The 21,912-nt window shown below is 43.9% G+C and overlaps 1 protein-coding gene across 3 annotated transcripts in view; it reads left to right on the top strand.

The window, feature by feature from the left end:
• Positions 1-21,912, top strand: part of RSRC1 (arginine and serine rich coiled-coil 1) — a 330,125-nt gene that overhangs the window by 40,969 nt on the left and 267,244 nt on the right. For all 3 annotated transcript variants that reach the window (XM_044290570.1, XM_044290571.1, XM_044290572.1), the window contains exon 4: positions 19,287-19,454. In XM_044290570.1, coding sequence (XP_044146505.1) covers positions 19,287-19,454 — 168 coding nt within the window. The remainder of the gene's footprint in view (positions 1-19,286; positions 19,455-21,912) is intronic.

A 21,912-nucleotide genomic window follows, 5' to 3' on the forward strand; every position in this document is an offset into this window, starting at 1 on the left:
TAAACCCATACCTGTCACCCAGCGCCTAAATACTAGGCCTCAAATTTATATCCTGCTAAATCTCTCGTTACCGCTGTACTGTTGTTGCTTGGAAAGATATTTAGTGTCCGTCAAAGCACATTTTTTGTTCTGGGTTGAAGTACAATTCCCAATTTAGCAATTTCATAATTTAGTGGTTTCTGCTATATCAGAGCTATTTGAAATCTATCCCTAAAAGGGTATATAATATTCAAGGTGCACATTGGGTCATTCAGAATAACTTCACACACACCCGCTACTGTGTATTTTCAAGTCTAATTCTGTCACTAAACCCATACCTGTCACCCAGCGCCTAAATACTAGGCCTCAAATTTATATCCTGCTAAATCTCTCGTTACCGCTGTCCTGTTGTAGCTGGGAAAGTTATTTAGTGTCCGTCAAAGCACATTTTTTCTTCTGGGTTGAAATACAATTCCCAATTTAGCAATTTCATAATTTAGTGGTTTCTGCTATATCAGAGCTATTTGAAATCTATCCCTAAAAGGGTAGATCATATTGAAGGTGCACATAGGGTCATTCAGAATAACTTCACACACACCCGCTACTGTGTATTTCCAAGTCTAATTCTGTCACTAAACCCATACCTGTCACCCAGCGCCTAAATACTAGGCCTCAAATTTATATCCCGTTAAATCTCTCGTTACCGCTGTCCTGTTGTAGCTGGGAAAGTTATTTAGTGTCCGTCAAAGCACATTTTTTGTTCTGGGTTGAAGTACAATTCCCAATTTAGCAATTTCATAATTTAGTGGTTTCTGCTATATCAGAGCTATTTGAAATCTATCCCTAAAAGGGTATATAATATTCAAGGTGCACATTGGGTCATTCAGAATAACTTCACACACACCCGCTACTGTGTATTTCCAAGTCTAATTCTGTCACTAAACCCATACCTGTCACCCAGCGCCTAAATACTAGGCCTCAAATTTATATCCTGCTAAATCTCTCGTTACCGCTGTACTGTTGTTGCTTGGAAAGATATTTAGTGTCCGTCAAAGCACATTTTTTGTTCTGGGTTGAAGTACAATTCCCAATTTAGCAATTTCATAATTTAGTGGTTTCTGCTATATCAGAGCTATTTGAAATCTATCCCTAAAAGGGTATATAATATTCAAGGTGCACATTGGGTCATTCAGAATAACTTCACACACACCCGCTACTGTGTATTTTCAAGTCTAATTCTGTCACTAAACCCATACCTGTCACCCAGCGCCTAAATACTAGGCCTCAAATTTATATCCTGCTAAATCTCTCGTTACCGCTGTACTGTTGTTGCTGGGCAAGATATTTAGTGTCCGTCAAAGCACATTTTTTGTTCTGGGTTGAAATACAATTCCCAATTTAGCAATTTCATAATTTAGTGGTTTCTGCTATATCAGAGCTATTTGAAATCTATCCCTAAAAGGGTATATAATATTCAAGGTGCACATTGGGTCATTCAGAATAACTTCACACACACCCGCTACTGTGTATTTCCAAGTCTAATTCTGTCACTAAACCCATACCTGTCACCCAGCGCCTAAATACTAGGCCTCAAATTTATATCCTGCTAAATCTCTCGTTACCGCTGTACTGTTGTTGCTGGGCAAGATATTTAGTGTCCGTCAAAGCACATTTTTTGTTCTGGGTTGAAATACAATTCCCAATTTAGCAATTTCATAATTTAGTGGTTTCTGCTATATCAGAGCTATTTGAAATCTAGTCCCTAAAAGGGTATATAATATTCAAGGTGCACATTGGGTCATTCAGAATAACTTCACACACACCCGCTACTGTGTATTTCCAAGTCTAATTCTGTCACTAAACCCATACCTGTCACCCAGCGCCTAAATACTAGGCCTCAAATTTATATCCTGCTAAATCTCTCGTTACCGCTGTACTGTTGTTGCTGGGCAAGATATTTAGTGTCCGTCAAAGCACATTTTTTGTTCTGGGTTGAAATACAATTCCCAATTTAGCAATTTCATAATTTAGTGGTTTCTGCTATATCAGAGCTATTTGAAATCTATCCCTAAAAGGGTATATAATATTCAAGGTGCACATTGGGTCATCCAGAATAACTTCACACACACCCGCTACTGTGTATTTCCAAGTCTAATTCTGTCACTAAACCCATACCTGTCACCCAGCGCCTAAATACTAGGCCTCAAATTTATATCCTGCTAAATCTCTCGTTACCGCTGTACTGTTGTTGCTGGGCAAGATATTTAGTGTCCGTCAAAGCACATTTTTTGTTCTGGGTTGAAGTACAATTCCCAATTTAGCAATTTCATAATTTAGTGGTTTCTGCTATATCAGAGCTATTTGAAATCTATCCCTAAAAGGGTATATAATATTCAAGGTGCACATTGGGTCATTCAGAATAACTTCACACACACCCGCTACTGTGTATTTCCAAGTCTAATTCTGTCACTAAACCCATACCTGTCACCCAGCGCCTAAATACTAGGCCTCAAATTTATATCCTGCTAAATCTCTCGTTACCGCTGTACTGTTGTTGCTGGGCAAGATATTTAGTGTCCGTCAAAGCACATTTTTTGTTCTGGGTTGAAATACAATTCCCAATTTAGCAATTTCATAATTTAGTGGTTCCTGCTATATCAGAGCTATTTGAAATCTATCCCAAAAAGGGTATATAATATTCAAGGTGCACATAGGGTCATTCAGAATAACTTCACACACACGCTTCTGTGCATTTCCAAGTCTAATTCTGTCACTAAATCCATACCGGTCACCCAGCGCCTAAATACTAGGCCTCAAATTTATATCCCGCTGAATTTGAATACAATACATTGGGCCAAATAATATATTTGTTGTTGTGGTGAACCATAACAATGAGAAAAACATCTAGTAAGGGACGCGGACGTGGACATGGTCGTGGTGGTGTTAGTGGACCCTCTGGTGCTGGGAGAGGACGTGGCCGTTCTGCCACATCCACACGTCCTAGTGTACCAACTACCTCAGGTCCCAGTAGCCGCCAGAATTTACAGCGATATATGGTGGGGCCCAATGCCGTTCTAAGGATGGTAAGGCCTGAGCAGGTACAGGCATTAGTCAATTGGGTGGCCGACAGTGGATCCAGCACGTTCACATTATCTCCCACCCAGTCTTCTGCAGAAAGCGCACAGATGGCGCCTGAAAACCAACCCCATCAGTCTGTCACATCACCCCCATGCATACCAGGGAAACTGTCTCAGCCTCAAGTTATGCAGCAGTCTCTTATGCTGTTTGAAGACTCCGCTGGCAGGGTTTCCCAAGGGCATCCACCTAGCCCTTCCCCAGCGGTGAAAGACATAGAATGCACTGACGCACAACCACTTATGTTTCCTGATGATGAGGACATGGGAATACCACCTCAGCATGTCTCTGATGATGACGAAACACAGGTGCCAACTGCTGCGTCTTTCTGCAGTGTGCAGACTGAACAGGAGGTCAGGGATCAAGACTGGGTGGAAGACGATGCAGGGGACGATGAGGTCCTAGACCCCACATGGAATGAAGGTCGTGCCACTGACTTTCACAGTTCGGAGGAAGAGGCAGTGGTGAGACCGAGCCAACAGCGTAGCAAAAGAGGGAGCAGTGGGCAAAAGCAGAACACCCGCCGCCAAGAGACTCCGCCTGCTACTGACCGCCGCCATCTGGGACCGAGCACCCCAAAGGCAGCTTCAAGGAGTTCCCTGGCATGGCACTTCTTCAAACAATGTGCTGACGACAAGACCCGAGTGGTTTGCACGCTGTGCCATCAGAGCCTGAAGCGAGGCATTAACGTTCTGAACCTGAGCACAACCTGCATGACCAGGCACCTGCATGCAAAGCATGAACTGCAGTGGAGTAAACACCTTAAAACCAAGGAAGTCACTCAGGCTCCCCCTGCTACCTCTTCTGCTGCTGCCGCCTCGGCCTATTCTGCTGCTGCCGCCTCGGCCTCTTCCTCCGCCTCTGGAGGAACGTTGGCACCTGCCGCCCAGCAAACAGGGGATGTACCACCAACACCACCACCACCACCTCCGTCACCAAGCGTCTCAACCATGTCACACGCCAGCGTTCAGCTCTCCATCTCACAAACATTTGATAGAAAGCGTAAATTCCCACCTAGCCACCCTCGATCCCTGGCCCTGAATGCCAGCATTTCTAAACTACTGGCCTATGAAATGCTGTCATTTAGGCTGGTGGACACAGACAGCTTCAAACAGCTCATGTCGCTTGCTGTCCCACAGTATGTTGTTCCCAGCCGGCACTACTTCTCCAAGAGAGCCGTGCCTTCCCTGCACAACCAAGTATCCGATAAAATCAAGTGTGCACTGCGCAACGCCATCTGTAGCAAGGTCCACCTAACCACAGATACGTGGACCAGTAAGCACGGCCAGGGACGCTATATCTCCCTAACTGCACACTGGGTAAATGTAGTGGCAGCTGGGCCCCAGGCGGAGAGCTGTTTGGCGCACGTCCTTCCGCCGCCAAGGATCGCAGGGCAACATTCTTTGCCTCCTGTTGCCACCTCCTCCTTCTCGGCTTCCTCCTCCTCTTCTTCCACCTGCTCATCCAGTCAGCCACACACCTTCACCACCAACTTCAGCACAGCCCGGGGTAAACGTCAGCAGGCCATTCTGAAACTCATATGTTTGGGGGACAGGCCCCACACCGCACAGGAGTTGTGGCGGGGTATTGAACAACAGACCGACGAGTGGTTGCTGCCGGTGAGCCTCAAGCCCGGCCTGGTGGTGTGTGATAATGGGCGAAATCTCGTTGCAGCTCTGGGACTAGCCAATTTGACGCACATCCCTTGCTTGGCGCATGTGCTGAATTTGGTGGTGCAGAAGTTCATTCACAACTACCCCGACATGTCAGAGCTGCTGCATAAAGTGCGGGCCGTCTGTTCGCGCTTCCGGCGTTCACATCCTGCCGCTGCTCGCCTGTCTGCGCTACAGCGTAACTTCGGCCTTCCCGCTCACCGCCTCATATGCGACGTGCCCACCAGGTGGAACTCCACCTTGCACATGCTGGACAGACTGTGCGAGCAGCAGCAGGCCATAGTGGAGTTTCAGCTGCAGCACGCACGGGTCAGTCGCACTACAGAACAGCACCACTTCACCACCAATGACTGGGCCTCCATGCGAGACCTGTGTGCCCTGTTGCGCTGTTTCGAGTACTCCACCAACATGGCCAGTGGCGATGACACCGTTATCAGCGTTACAATACCACTTCTATGTCTCCTTGAGAAAACACTTAGGGCGATGATGGAAGAGGAGGTGGCCCAGGAGGAGGAGGAGGAGGAGGAGGAAGAGGGGTCATTTTTAGCACTTTCAGGCCAGTCTCTTCGAAGTGACTCAGAGGGAGGTTTTTGGCAACAGCAGAGGCCAGGTACAAATGTGGCCAGCCAGGGCCCACTACTGGAGGACGAGGAGGACGAGGATGAGGAGGAGGTGGAAGAGGATGAGGATGAAGCATGGTCACAGCGGGGTGGCACCCAACGCAGCTCGGGTCCATCACTGGTGCGTGGCTGGGGGGAAAGGCAGGACGATGACGATACGCCTCCCACAGAGGACAGCTTGTCCTTACCCCTGGGCAGCCTGGCACACATGAGCGACTACATGCTGCAGTGCCTGCGCAACGACAGCAGAGTTGCCCACATTTTAACCTGTGCGGACTACTGGGTTGCCACCCTGCTGGATCCACGCTACAAAGACAATGTGCCCACCTTACTTCCTGCACTGGAGCGTGATAGGAAGATGCGCGAGTACAAGCGCACGTTGGTAGACGCGCTACTGAGAGCATTCCCAAATGTCACAGGGGAACAAGTGGAAGCCCAAGGCCAAGGCAGAGGAGGAGCAAGAGGTCGCCAAGGCAGCTGTGTCACGGCCAGCTCCTCTGAGGGCAGGGTTAGCATGGCAGAGATGTGGAAAACTTTTGTCAACACGCCACAGCTAACTGCACCACCACCTGATACGCAACGTGTTAGCAGGAGGCAACATTTCACTAACATGGTGGAACAGTACGTGTGCACACCCCTCCACGTACTAACTGATGGTTCGGCCCCATTCAACTTCTGGGTCTCTAAATTGTCCACGTGGCCAGAGCTAGCCTTTTATGCCTTGGAGGTGCTGGCCTGCCCGGCAGCCAGCGTTTTGTCTGAACGTGTATTCAGCACGGCAGGGGGCGTCATTACAGACAAACGCAGCCGCCTGTCTACAGCCAATGTGGACAAGCTGACGTTCATAAAAATGAACCAGGCATGGATCCCACAGGACCTGTCCGTCCCTTGTCCAGATTAGACATTAACTACCTCCCCATAACCATATATTATTGGACTCCAGGGCACTTCCTCATTCAATCCTATTTTTATTTTCATTTTACCATTATATTGCAAGGCTACCCAAAGTTGAATGAACCTCTCCTCTGCCTGTGTGCTAGGCCTAAATATATGCCAATGGATTGTTGCAGTGGTGGCTGACGTGAAGCCTCATTCTCTGCTATGACATGCAGACTGATTCTCTGGTGACATGAAGCCAGATTGTCTGTTACGGGACCTCTCTCCTCTGCCTGGGTGCTGGGCCTGAATTTATGACAATGGACTGTTGCAGTGGTGGCTGACGTGAAGCCTGATTCTCTGCTATGACATGCAGACTGATTCTCTGCTGACATGAAGCCAGATCCTCTGTTGCGGGACCTCTCTCCTCTGCCTGGGTGCTGGGCCTAAATTTATGAAAATGGACTGTTGCAGTGGTGGGTGACGTGAAGCCTGATTCTCTGCTATGACATGCAGACTGATTCTCTGGTGACATGAAGCCAGATCCTCTGTTACGGGACCTCTCTCCTCTGCCTGGGTGCTGGGCCTAAATTTATGAAAATGGACTGTTGCAGTGGTGGGTGACGTGAAGCCTCATTCTCTGCTATGACATGCAGACTGATTCTCTGGTGACATGAAGCCAGATCCTCTGTTACGGGACCTCTCTCCTCTGCCTGGGTGCTGGGCCTGAATTTATGACAATGGACTGTTGCAGTGGTGGCTGACGTGAAGCCTGATTCTCTGCTATGATATGAAGACTGATTCTCTGCTGACATGAAGCCAGATTGTCTGTTACGGGACCTCTCTCCTCTGCCTGGGTGCCGGGGCCTAAATATCTGAGAATGGACTGTTCCAGTGGTGGGTAACGGGAAGCCAGATTCTCTGCTATGATATGAAGACTGATTCTCTGCTGACATGAAGCCAGATTGTCTGTTACGGGACCTCTCTCCTCTGCCTGGGTGCTGGGCCTAAATTTATGAAAATGGACTCTTACAGTGGTGGGTGACGTGAAGCCTGATTCTCTGCTATGACATGAAGACTGATTCTCTGCTGACATGAAGCCAGATTGTCTGTTACGGGACCTCTCTCCTCTGCCTGGGTGCCGGGGCCTAAATATCTGAGAATGGACTGTTCCAGTGGTGGGTGACGGGAAGCCAGATTCTCTGCTATGGAACCTCTCTCCAATTGATTTTGGTTAATTTTTATTTATTTAATTTTTATTTTAATTAATTTCCCTATCCACATTTGTTTGCAGGGGATTTACCTACATGTTGCTGCCTTTTGCAGCCCTCTAGCCCTTTCCTGGGCTGTTTTACAGCCGTTTTAGTGCCGAAAAGTTCGGGTCCCCATTGACTTCAATGGGGTTCGGGTTCGGGACGAAGTTCGGATCGGGTTCGGATCCCGAACCCGAACATTTCCGGGATGTTCGGCCGAACTTCTCGAACCCGAACATCCAGGTGTTCGCTCAACTCTAGCTGCTACCCCTTCAGACAGCTGATCAATAGGGGTGATGGAAATTTGGGTTCGGTTCAGTAGGATTCAAATGTACATATACCGATTAGAGGTATGGACTAGTAGGATGCCTGTCAGCATATAACGGAATACACTGCAATACAGAATGATTGCAGTGTATTATAGAAGTGATCAAATTCCTCATTTATTCAAGTCCCCTAGCTGGACAAAAAAAAAAAATCTTTATTATATACATATACACATATCGGTATCACAGCATTTCTAACAACTCGAAATATAAAATATCATGATAAAAAAATGTTATTTAACCAGCAAGACCAAACGCAGCCAAATTGATGCATTCTGAACGGATCCTTATCCATTCAGAATGCATTGGGGCTGAACTGATCCGTTTTGGGCCACTTGTGAGAGTTTTGAAACGGATCTCACAAGCGGACCCAGAAACGCCAGTGTGAAAGTAGCCTTACCCCAAAAATGGTACCAATAAAAACATCAGCCCATCCCGCAAAAATATATGAATATAATGGAGTTCAATTAGTTTCCATCAATGAGCCTGACATTTTACTGGACAATATAGCGCAACATGCTGCCCTCTTATGTCTTTATTTTATAATGGAATCTGCAACGTAGCCTCCAATATGGACACCCACATAGCCTTTCTCCTCATAGATTGTAAGCCTTTGTTGTAGCGCTTACCTGCCCGTGACTGCCATCATGCCCTAAATAATGAATAGGTAGGGACCCATCATCAGACAGCCCCTCTCCCTTTTTTACTTTGATGGATGCCAGGTGATATCAGTTATAAACACACCTAGACATCCATTCAGTTTTTTTCATCTGTAGATCCTGACTGTTTCTCCTGATGATTGTTCCATTTGGAATATGAAACGTGCATGTAGGGATTAGAACAGGGCTACATTAGTGTCAGTGCTTAAGGGACAGGTTCCGGACAGGGTCGCCCTTTTTAAGGACGAGTTCCCTGTGGTTAGGCTGCTCAATTAATGGCTAGGGCCAGTGTCGGCTTACCACAGGGTCTAAATAGGGATACATGCACATCCAGACCCCTCACAGCCTTTTCAACCATCGATCCATCTATAAAGTTGATCCACATACGGTATGATTTTTGACTGCATCCTAGAACCTGGCGACTTTACGGTAGGACAAAGGTTTTCCTTTTGTGGTGCCGGAGTGCATCAATATTACTTGAGTCCTTAACACTATTTGTGGGTCACAGGTGCTGTTCATTAATTTGTGCTTGCTGGGTCTCATAGGCAGGATGTCAGTTTATTACACTGGTAATTCACTGACAGTCAATGCATTACAATGCATGTATTGTAATGCATTGCAGAGGGAATCGGGCCCCCAAATGTTAAATTCCCACAGTGGGACAAAAATTGCCCCTTTCCCATAATACATCAATTGCTGTAAAAAATAAAATAAAAAAATGCCCCTTTCCCATAATAGACATATATAAAAGTTTAAAACAAAAACTGCCGTATTCGATATCGTCGTGTACGGACACGACGATATCGAATACGTCCGTTTTTCATTTTTTTAAATTTTTTTTTTTTTTTTTTACATAACATGATCAACCCAGTCAGGTGAACCAGGTAAATAAATAAATCCAAAAGTCCCTTTGCCTAACAAAAAGTGTAATACCAAGTGATCAAAAAGTACCGTATTTTTTGCCTTATAAGACGCACCTGCACATGCACCTAGGTTTTTGAGGAGGAAAATGAGAAAAAAATATATTTCCATCCAAAAGGTGCGCTTTTGGTGGATTTTGAACTAATGGTGGTCTGTGGATGACACGGTTATGGGGGGGATCTGTGGATGGCACGGTTATGGGGGGGGGATCTGTGGATGGCACGGTTATGGGGGGGGATCTGTGGATGGCACGGTTATGGGGGGGATCTGTGGATGGCACGGTTATGGGGGGATCTGTGGATGGCGGGGGATCTGTGGATGGCACGGTTATGGGGGGGATCTGTGGATGGCACGGTTATGGGGGGGGGATCTGTGGATGGCACGGTTATGGGGGGGGATCTGTGGATGGCACGGTTATGGGGGGGGGATCTGTGGATGGCACGGTTATGGGGGGGGGGATCTGTGGATGGCACGGTTATGGGGGGGGGATCTGTGGATGGCACGGTTATGGGGGGGATCTGTGGATGGCACGGTTATGGGGGGGGGATCTGTGGATGGCACGGTTATGGGGGGGGGATCTGTGGATGGCACGGTTATGGGGGGGGATCTGTGGATGGCACGGTTATGGGGGGGGGATCTGTGAATGCCACGGTTATGGGGGGGGGGATCTGTGGATGCCACGGTTATGGGGGGGGGGAGATCTGTGGATGGCACTGCTAAATATGTGTCATCCACAGATTCCCTCCAAAACGTCCGGCAGCGTAACGTCACTCACTCGCGTCACTCGCCTACTTCATTAATAAAGTGGAGAAGCAGGCACCTGACATTAGTGAGTGGCGTTAAGCTGCCGGCCGCCCTGCATGCCACGGGAGTTTGATAGTAAGTACTAGTACACAGGATAGCGCTACTTTAACTAACGTTACCAAGAGGTTAAGGATGATTACAGTTTAGATATGAAGACTGCAGTGAGCAGCGGGGCCCGGTGTAGGAGTACAGTGACTGCACCTGGCCCCCGCCGAGATTCCAACAGCTGTTGCCGGCCTCCAGCCAGCCTCCCTCCCTGCTGATACATCACAGCGCTGTGCAGCATTGCAGCCGGCGATGTATCAGTGTTGTTAGCATAGTAAAAATGGCAACATTCGCCCCATAAGACGCACTGCCATTTCCCCCCCGCCCACTTTGGGGGAGGGGGGGGGGTGTGCGTCTTATGGGGCAAAAAATACGGTACCCCTAAATGATACCAATCAAACCTTCACCTCATCCCACAAAAAACGAGCCACTACATAAGACAATTGCCCGAAAAAAGTTAAATAAAAAAAAAAAACTAGATTACTATACTATATTAGGTATCCCTGCATTTGTAACGACTTGATATATAATAATATCATATGATCTACCCCTTCATGTGAATACCCCAAAAAAGTGCCAGAACAGCCAATTTTAACAATAAAACTGTCTGACTTGTAGTTCCAAAAATTAGGTCACTTTTTGGAAGTTTCTGCTGTGGGGTTCTTCAATTGCGACACGGCAACTTAAAATTATATAACAGAAATATGCCCTTCGAAAACCAAATGCTGCTTTTTCCTTCAGAGCCCTGCGTTGTGCCATTACAGCAGTTTACGACCACATATGGGTTGTTAAAAGCGTATTCCCATCTGAAAGATCATCTTTTAAAAGTTTACACTGGTGCCATACATCATTTTTGTAAAAAGCTTCTATTTTTTTATAATGCATCCATTTAGAGAAATACACTTCTCTCTTACCCCATTGTTGACAACCCATAGATACGGCCACATCTATGGGCCCGGCTTGCGCAGGCCGCTCTCCCTTTTCACCGGCTATAGCAGCCAGCTATTCAGAGAAGTACAGGCACGCTGCCGCGGATGCCTATATATTTCCTCACTGCTGCGTCTGATACAGAGCTGTGCATGCTCTGTATGCAGCGTGGACTTTGCAATCGCGCCAATGCACACCCCCTCTATGCGCCGCTCGATCCAATCAGAGGAGAGTGGAGGGACAATAAAGGACAATTTTATTTAGTGGAGGGAAAATGAGGGACAAGTTTATTTAGTGGAGGGACGCTGGGGGACAATTTTTTTTTAGTGGCAGATGTAGCAGAGCTGTATTGAAAGCTGTTCAGCCACAGTGCTCGTGGGGGAGAGGAAGACAGATGTAGCAGAGCTGTATATGAAGCTGGTCAGCCACAGTGGTGGTAGTGGAGAGGAAGCCAGATGTAGCAGAGCTGTATAGAAAGCGGGTCAGGTACAGTGCTAGAGGGGACTGGGGAAGACAGATGTAGCAGAGCTGTATATGCATCTATACAGATACATGGTCTAATGACTCTAAGGTGTATACACAAATGTAGTAGAGCTGCATCCGTGCTGGTGGGTGGGGGATGGTAATATTTTAGGGGAAGCAAAAGCACAGATCATTTGGCTACTAGCTAACATGCTTTTGGGCTGATGTATAGTAGTGAATTATTGTTTTGCTGCTCCAAATAGGTTTTGTGTGTAAAACTGTGTTAGAATGCAGGACAGCCACATGTTACTGTCTTAGCTCACTTCCCATGGCTCTCTGAGCACGATTCTCCAGCAGGGGGAGGGGCCTCGCACACACTACAGGTTGCCAGACTGACTCATACTATCCACATGAACTACCTCGCAGGACTCAGCCTAAGCCCGCCCAGCCTTAGAAGCAGGAAACCAGGAAGTGAACAGCAGAGCTGGCTGCAGGTGAGGATTAAGTAGCAAGATGAGAAAACCCCTTTAATCCTTGCTGTGTTACATAGAAATTTGAATTCAAATGGAAAATCTGCAAAAGCGAAATTTTGAAATTTCACCTCCATTTTCCTTTAATTCTTGTGGAACTGCTAAAGGGTTAACTAGGTTTGTAAAATCAGTTTTAAATAAATTGAAGAGTGTAGTCTCTAAAATGGGGTCAAATGTGGTTTCTAATATGGCGGCCTCACAAAGGTACTTCATAACTGAACTGAATTGTAGGACTTGCTTCTAACATTCTAAGCCTTCTAACATCCCGACAAAAATGATGCAAACATAAAGTAGACATATGGGAAATGTAAAGTAATAACTATTTTATGAGGTATCGCTGTCAGCCTTAAAAGCAGAGAAATAAAAATTGTGAAAATTGCTAATTTTTCTGTAAAGTTTGAACTTTTCCCTTTTTAGTTATAAAAAACAAAAAAAAATACATATTGGCTTAAATTTACCATTAACATAAAGTACAATGTGTCACAAGAAAACAATCTCTGAATGGTTTGGATAAATAAAAGCGTTTCAGAGTTATTACCACATAAAGTGACACATGTCAGATTTGCAAAAATTGGCCTGGGATTTAAGGTGGAAAGAGGCTCAGTACTGAAGGGGTTAATTATGTTATTTATGACTCTGCAAATGAACCTTCTGTAAAGCGCTGTGTTGGCCCTTTATAAATAAAGATTAGCATTATTATTATTATTATTATTTGTTATTCACTGTATTGATATCAAATAATAATGGAAATGGTTTGCAGCAAATTGGTGATGAGCAAAGAAAGCTTCGGATCATAGATCCGAAGTTGCCTCGTTCAAAACTTTGGAATGATGCGGTATGGAGATCTGTCTCCATCCAACATTAAAATGTACGGCCTCCAATGAGGCCAAGTTAGTTATTCGCAAAGTCCTATTTTATTTTTAAATTAGAAACCAACTTTAAAACTTGGATCCGAATTCGACTTTGGTTCCTAGTGGTACCTCGGAACCGAAGCCGAGTACATTTTAACGCTGTACGGAGACAGATCTTCGTACAGCATTAATCCGAAGTTTTAAATGAAGCGACTTTAGATCTTTGACCCGAAGCTCACTTCACTCATCCGTTCATGACAATGAGATGGTTGGACAAAGCTGAGGTGATGGTTCTTAGGTTGTTGCTCACAAGTGTGGCCTTGACCTGGACTTTCATTACTGTAGGTTATAAATTAGGATGAAGGTTCTGTCCTGTGTGGTGCTGCCTTGATGAGCAATTAAACACTTACTCCATGATACGTCATCCCCAGGGTTTTCATTGTGTCCAGGTAGATCTGGAGGGAAAGGCCCACTTTGAGAACGGGTGACAGAAATTGAAACCAAGAGAGCTAAAGTGGTAGCAAAAGTGACCATCCTACTACTTGAAACAAAGGGAAGATTGTTTTAGGGACAGCAACAACTGAGCTCACAGGAGTTAATACATGCTGAGATTCTGCAGTTTACTCAGTCTTTCATTCAAAGCCCATCTGTCAGCAGACTTGTACCTATGACACTGGCTGACCTGTTACATGTGCACTTGGCAGCTGAAGACATCTGTGTTGGTCCCATGGTCATATGTGCCCGCACTGCTGAGAAAAATGATATTTTAATATTTGGAAATTAGGCTCTAGGAGCAACAGGGGCGTTGCCGTTCCAGAGAAAGCGGAGCCTCTAGGTGTGTCGCTCCCTCTGCACTGTGATTGACAGGACCAGGTGTTTATATAACTGCAGCTAATCACTGTATACACTGCTATATATCTACATTCCTGGTCCTTTTACATAGAGGAGACGTTATGGGACACATTTTATGGAGACCAGCGTTTTAGACGCCAGTCTTAGTAGAGACCCATAGCTGGCGTTTGATCCGCTGCATTCTCCGCCAGTTCTAAATGTAAGACTGCTTCCTGCTTTGTTACATTTAGACCATTTGCTACGCCTAAAACAGGCGTAGAAAATGATGAATGAGACGAGCCTGCTGGCCCTTCCCCGCCGACTCCACGCCCACAATTTTAGAACCGGTGTGAGCTGGGAAAAGTCGCAGATCGGTGCAAATACCGTTGCGCCGCTTTCTGTGCCTGAAATGCGCTTACATTAGGCATATTTCAGATAATTAAATGACCCCTATATCTTCACCAGAATGCAGAGATGTACAGAAAAGGGAGGGGCGGGGCCTGAGGGCTGCCAGTAGGGATTTAATTGGTGATGGTATCATCCGGGTAGTTTTCAGGGGAGAGACTGAGTTCCTGTTTACACAGGAAACAAGCATTCTGACTTAAAGGGACTCTGTCACCACTTTCTAACCCCCACTTTTAAAACTATAGTTCTGTCCATGGAGCCCCTGTGATTACAATGGTGTTGTTATATGCGAAATCTGCTGGCTCGTTTTGATAAAAAAACCTTTTATCTAACCTGTCAATCATGAGGATAAGGTGCCCAGGGCGTTTCTCCTGGTCTGAACATGCCGCCCGCCGCCGTTGGTGCCCAGCTCCTCCTCTGCCTTGAATTAGCGCCGCCTGAATGTGAAGAAATATGCCTCCGGCTCTCCCTCAGTCCCCCCTCCTTTTCTAAAATTTCGCGTGTGCGCACAGGCCTGTGCCTGATGCGCCCGTGCGGACTTTTCGATTCAGCCTCATTGAGCGAAGTGCGCATGCGCACTTCGCTCAACCTCCCGATAACGCGAACACTGCCGCACGCGCGGGATCTTAGAAAAGAAGGAGGGGGGACTGAGGGAGAGCCGGAGGCGTATTTATTCACATTCAGGCGGCGCTAATTCAAGGCAGAGGAGGAGCTGGGCACCAGCGGCGGCGGGCGGCATGTTCAGACCAGGAGAAACGCCCTGGGCACCTTATCCTCATGATTGACAGGTTAGATAAAAGTTTTTTTTATCAAAACGAGCGAGCAGATTTCGCATATAACAACACCATTGTAATCACAGGGGCTCCATGGACAGAACTATAGTTTTAAAAGTGGGGGTTAGAAAGTGGTGACAGAGTCCCTTTAAGATCACATGACCAGGTTCCCATAATGAGAAGGTTCAAGATGTATGGATGCAGCCGAGTTAGGTTGTAACGAATTACACTGCTAGATTGCTGGTGGCGAGTTAGACTATATGTAAACTTAAAAAAAAAAAAAAAGTGCTCCTTTAACCCCTTCGATCTCAGAGGATTTGTAATTTTTGCATTTTCCTTTTTTTCCCCCAAAGCCATAACTTTTATTTTTATTTTTCTGTTCACCTAGTTTGGGAATGGGGGTTTCTGTCTTGCGGCTTCTGGTAATAGCTAGAGAGGTGGCCATATATGTACAGCTCTCACCATTTACTTCAAAGGGACTTCCATGGCAGGTGCAAGAGACATAGGTTGGGAAATCCTAGTTACTGAGACATGAGTTCTGCAATATTCTCCCCCCTGCCCACTCTATTATCCCTTGGCATAGAGACCCTGTAATTAGCTTTTGGAAAGGGCATCCACCGTGTGAGTCGAGTTCTCCAACCTGGAACCTAAATTTGACATCACTTATATTGCCCTGACCATGGTATTATATTTTGTGGGGCACTTTTTGAGTTTATGCCTCCACGTAATAGCAATGAATAATTCACTTAAAAACGGCTGACCATTTGATTTCGAATTTTCCATGTTTGATGCAGAATTGCCATTTTATGGAATTTGGCCAGGCTCCGATCCATTCTCCCACAGTCTGATTGGATCCTGGCAATATTGGAATTCAGGCCATTCAAAAATATTTAAAGTGGAATTATTTTTTTCAAGCCTCTCTTATCTCTACTCCGCTGTTGTCTGACTCCTGTAGGGAACTGCTGGTATTCCACATGGTGATAATAATGGCAGTTGAGGTTTCACATCTAAAACTAAAAAGGGTCACCTCTGGCACTCCAGCTGTTCACAAACTGCATCCCCCATGATATGTAACCAGCCTAACAAACCTCCCATGCTCAGAGCCAGGTTTTTGCTTGTGATTTGTTATCTTGACAGAGCATCATGGGAGATGTAGTCTAGAAACAGCTGCATTGCCAGAGGTTGCACTTCTCTGATTTGAAGACTTTAAGTTCAGTCACACATCTTGAATGCCGCTTATCGGCTTTAACGTGCAGCTTGTTCTGAACAGATTCCTTAGATCATTAATGCCGCTTGTGAGCGGTCTTCTACTGAAACACAAGCCGTGCTACTATTTCTCCGCCATCCTCTTGTAATATATGATTTTTGGGAGGAATGAACTATCTTCACACTAAGGTTTAATAAATATTGGGAAGTGCCCAATGACACTGACCTCATTTCCTTTATAACAATGAAAATTAATAGTTTTGCGTTTTATGAGGCTGATGGTCCAGATGTAGTGTACATTTAATTAAGTGTAGTTTCCTCTCGGTTATGGTATGTGTATCTGCTTTTTGTCGCAATTTCTTTCTAGTTTTACAATTTTCCACATGTTTTCCTTCATCATTTATGATTTTTTTTTCAAAGAGCAGCTATGAGGATTTAAATCACTTTAGCATGCAGCAAAACAGTACCCATTCAAACAATAAACGCCATTTTAAAAAGCCTTTAGATCTTCCGTCACTTCATAAATAAAAATGTATAAAACATTATGCAGTTGTAGTGCCCACCTGCTAATTAAATGCAGATTTTCCCAAACTTATTTTCAAATCTGCCTTTTCTGTTTCAACTCTGCCTGCGCAGAGAATACATATGGCTCTTGTGAAATTAATTATGCTTATGGAGCAGCTGTTAAATTTAGTGCAACTAATTTTATCCAATATTTTACATTTTAATTGATTACCTGTGAAGAAATTAGCAAATTAACACATATTGTGCGGTAAGTAAAGACACTTTATGGACTTCTTTTATTATTATTTATTTTTGAACATAGCACGCCAATCTATAATTTTATTATTTTTACAACTTGGCTAGGTAGGGGTTGAAATAAGACATTCACTTTAGGACTGTAACATAGGAAGGAATTGGAGAACCTTCATTATCTAATGGGAGGCTTTGGAAGAGGATGCGAGCCAAGCATCTGTGTGTTCTGTAAGTCCTGACATGAGAAGCAGATTGGAACTTAATGACTCTTTCACAGAATTTTTGTAACATATGGGCCTATCTGGATCTGAGAAGGCTTTGAAGATCTTTCAACGCGACTAAGTGACTTAACCTTTGCCACGGTACTGGGTCTTTTATGGCAGCCCACTTTTCAATTATTCTCTTCTGTTTTTTTTCCATGCAGTTAGTTTTAGAGCATTATTGGCGCACAATGTTATTGTATTTGAATCATGTCTAAATTACTTTCTATCTGTTTGAATTCTGTTGATTGAAAGCAATAAGAAAGTGGTTAATATTACTGGCCTGAGAACAAGATGCCCAGAGGCACAGAAGGCTTGTGTAGTAATTTGCAGAAATATTACCGCATATATAGGGACACTCACCAGACAACCTTACGCTGGAGCTCAGCCGGCCCTCTACCTTCAAGCAACTTTATATATAGACTGACAATAGACAAATATGGCTGGCTTACAGTATCATAAAACCATTTAATAACTGTTTAGAAAATATATTTTATAACTACATCTGAACAAGCAATCATAAAACACTACACTTGGTTTTTTATGATTGCTAGAGTATTATTGATGTATTTATAAAGTATATATTGTGTAGTAATTTGCCTTTTTACATTTTCTTTTTTTTTTTTGTCTCAAATGAAATAAAATTATATAAAAAATATTTTTTTTTGTTAAACGCAAATGTTATGTATTACTGCACCTAGTGGCTGGAGGACTGAAATTGAAGTGCAGAGCTTGTAGAAGTGCAGGCTAACAGCTGCTACAATAAATACACGTATGTTTTATTAACTCCGTAGAGAGTGGTGCTGCATATTATTGGGATATGCCCTTACTTTGTTTTGGGATCAGGCCGTTGGTACCCCCACGAATGCTTTAGCATGAGGGAGCGCAGCGCTGATTTAGCTTACTAACCATAATCTTTGCGGGGCTGTTGTCTGCACACTACATGGTGTTCATGGGGAAAAGATAATAAAATTGTCTTTTTTTCATTACTATAAAGTTGACTTATTTTGTCCAGCTGGTTATCACAAACATGAACAATTAGGCAGTCAAAATGAACTAGAAAAAATAAATGACCTACCCCTAGTCCAATTGCAGTTCCAATGATCACATCATAACATTCAGATTATATCTTGCTACCCTTTATTGGAGCCTAAACTGTTCATTTACTGGATGACAATTGAGGGGAAAAGTAAACTTTTTCTGATCTGTATTCAGCTTATCTAGCTGGCTGCTGCTGAGGAAAGCGGAGCCCCGGCAATCAGGACTTGTAACTTATCAGATGTTTGTTGAAATGGCAGGTACACTTTTAGGAAACTTCAGTCTAACCTGCTAGACCGTTCTATACCTAGTCCAGCGGCGGAGCATAATGCCGGGATACTCTGTTTTTTAATTCCTGTGTCATGCCCCGCCTCCTCAGGCCCTGTAATAGTGACCCAGTATTCTTGTTTTGCTGCAATAAAATTTATATTAAAAACATCTTAAACCTAAAGCACAAGACAAATGGGACAAATTCCAAGATGCATTGGAAAATAAATCTGTTGTAGTCTGCATACCTTTTTTAAAGAAGCTTTCTGATAATTAACATAAATGGAGGTGTTGCAACCGCAACAGAGGCTCAGTATCATATGTTACATCATTAAAGATTAATATCAATGTCATCAGTGTTTATCATTGGAATTCCTCTTTAAGACTTAAGCATGAAAGATTGACAGGGAATAGATTCCTTAATTATCTTTTTTTTTTTTTTTTGAAAACTATGTAGGCTTTGTGCGAGAACTGAGCCAGTTATCAGTTGTAGGGCCTAGACAATTGTCAATGCAGCAACCCTGGACTATAAAGCAGATGGCAAATATCAGTACAAAGTAATGCAGTATATCCACAAAGTCACTCATAGTTTTGTATATTTATTTATGTAAATTGCGAAATGGAGTTCAAGAGCAATGATACCGATTATTATACAACAAAACTCTAATAATAAGCTAATCTTCCTTCAGATCCAGATCTAGGCATCGGCAGAGATCTCGCAGCCGTAGCAGTGATCGTTCCACTCGAAGAAGATCTCGCAGCAAGTCTTATGATCGAGACAGAGGAAAAGGTAGAGCGAAGGAGAAGACCAGAGAAAAAGAGAGAAGAAAAGAAAAAGAGTCAAGTTCCAAAGTTGGGTAGGTCTCTTTAATTTAAAACTATGTCTATTGGTGATATTATGCTTTTACGTTACGTGGTACCGGTATGTATTTTCATATTCATATTCTTGACTGCCTTTTTTTTTTTTTTTTTAAACTAGCATTAGGGCCAAACAATGGTCAGTGGCTCTGGGTTAGATACAGTATATTATAATGACCAGTCTGCTGGGCTAAGCTACCAGATGGCACGTAAGAACAGTTATTCACAATCATTGCATTGACGTGCTGCAGTCATTGATATTTCTGGGGATAAATTATCATTGCTAGGATGTCTTATTCCCATAAATATTCATTGTTTGATGGCAGCACATCCCTGCCAACATGTGATATTTATTTTTTAAAGTCACTTCGATGATCATATCGACCAACAAATGTGTTTATGCTGAATGAGTTATACTGAACAATTGTTTAAAAGAATATTGTTCCAGATAATTGGCCTTTTTGTCTGCTTGTATAATAACATTTTAATTTTCAGTGGCCCCCTATGTTACCCTACCTAGGAATCCATCTTGCGTGCCCTTTGCTGTATAAACAACTTGAGAGAAACCGAAAAACATGGTCAACATACGTAAAAAATGTACACTACGCATTAGGAATCCTAAGTGACATCCAATCACCCTTCAGAGCAACGTTTTCAAATTTGGAATAGTTTTTACATTAGAACAAAAAAATATGGCAGGACATGGCCCTTTAACTTATTTTTTACATCCACTGTACATGTCGGATCTTTAAAGATGGCATCCACTCAGAAGATGAGCAGGCGCAGTAGCGGATAGGCGACTACTGTGTTACACAGCAGACACCCACTGGCAGTGAACACTTTGAACTTGGACATGTAACCACTCAGATGCAGTGGACATATATTTTGAGTGGGCTTCTCCCAGTAAACAAAAAGCCCCCTCTCCCACACTGCAGCAGCTGTTCAGTTTTCATGGCAGCCAGGAGGCTTCGATGCCGGCCATAGCAAACTTTCTGTACCTCAGAGGCATGGCAATTTTCCCATAGACGGCAGTCTACAACCTTTACAGTCTATGATAGAAACAATCTGATGATTGCATGTTCAGGTCCCCCCTAGGACATAGTAAAAAAAAAATAATAATAATAAAAAAAAAAAAAAAATATATATATATATAATAAACATTCCAACCACTCCCTTTCTCAATTTTACATATAAAAATTGCCATTATTGCTTCTTTCTAAAAAAAAAAACAAAAAAAAAAAAAACAAACCTGATAAAAAGAGATCATAAAGTCACAATAGTCCTAAATGGTATCTATAAAAACTCCACATGCCTTACAGCCCTTAAACAGCTCCATAGAGAAAAAATAAATAAAAATAAATGTTGGAATATGGCTAGGCAAAGTAATTAATTTTTTTTTAATTAAAACTGTACAAAAACTATATAAATATTGTATCACTGTAATCCTTCTGACCTGCAGAATAAAGGTAATGAGGGACATTTATCTAAACTGGTGTCCCCTTATGTCAGTCTTGATCTCCCTGCACTGACGTGAGATTAGCCTAATTTATTAAAAGGCAGATGCTGATCTAATAGTTAGGACCCCTACCGATCTAATGCCTATCCCTTAGGCCTCATGCACACAGCCATTGCGCGGCCGTGGCCATATTGCGCCCTGCAAACGGTGGGTCGGCAATCCACGGCCACTGGTCGTGTGCACCCCGCATCACGGATGCGAACCTGTTCACTTGAATGGGTCCGCAATTCCGGAGATGCGGAACGGAGTCACAGAACACCGGAAGCACTACGGAGTGCTTCCGTGGTGTTATATTTTTGTACATGTCATTTTTTTTTTTCTGTGCGGACAGACCACAAACTCATTCAAGTTGAATGGGTCCGGCCCGCAATTTCTGTCCCCAATGCACGGAACGGCCGTGTGCATGAGGCCTAATCCTGTGGATAGGGGATAACTTTAACCAACCGGAATACCCCTTTAATAATTAACTGTCCAGCATTCTCTCTGTAGCTCTTGGGAGATCGTAAAACCTGGACAAATGATCTTTTTCTACAATGCCCAAATTAATTTTGCTGCCCCAATATGGGTGTGATGTGGCACATCTCCCCTATCAACACCACTTTTTGCCCGATTTTGATCCTTCTCACTCACCCCTTATTTTGCTGCCTATTGTTTTTTTTTGTTCTAGCTTTTCAAAAAGCTAGAACTAAAAACCTGATAAATGGCCTACTTTGTAAACTAACCCTGTCCTCCGGTTTCTAAGCCAAGATAATGCAAACACAAAGAAAAAGTGAAGAGAGTCAGCAAAGGGCACTGGATGCTACTTTGTGCTTGGTTTGCTGATAATACAGTCCCAGCGGTGAATATGGTTATTCCAGGGTAGTTGGTAACCTTTTCACATCTACAAAATGCTATGGAAAACATTGCCAAGGCGGTCATTTTAATGAAGTTTTCTGGTTTGC

This window comes from Bufo gargarizans, chromosome 4 (genome assembly GCF_014858855.1).
Source record: "Bufo gargarizans isolate SCDJY-AF-19 chromosome 4, ASM1485885v1, whole genome shotgun sequence".
Classification (NCBI taxonomy): domain Eukaryota; kingdom Metazoa; phylum Chordata; class Amphibia; order Anura; family Bufonidae; genus Bufo; species Bufo gargarizans.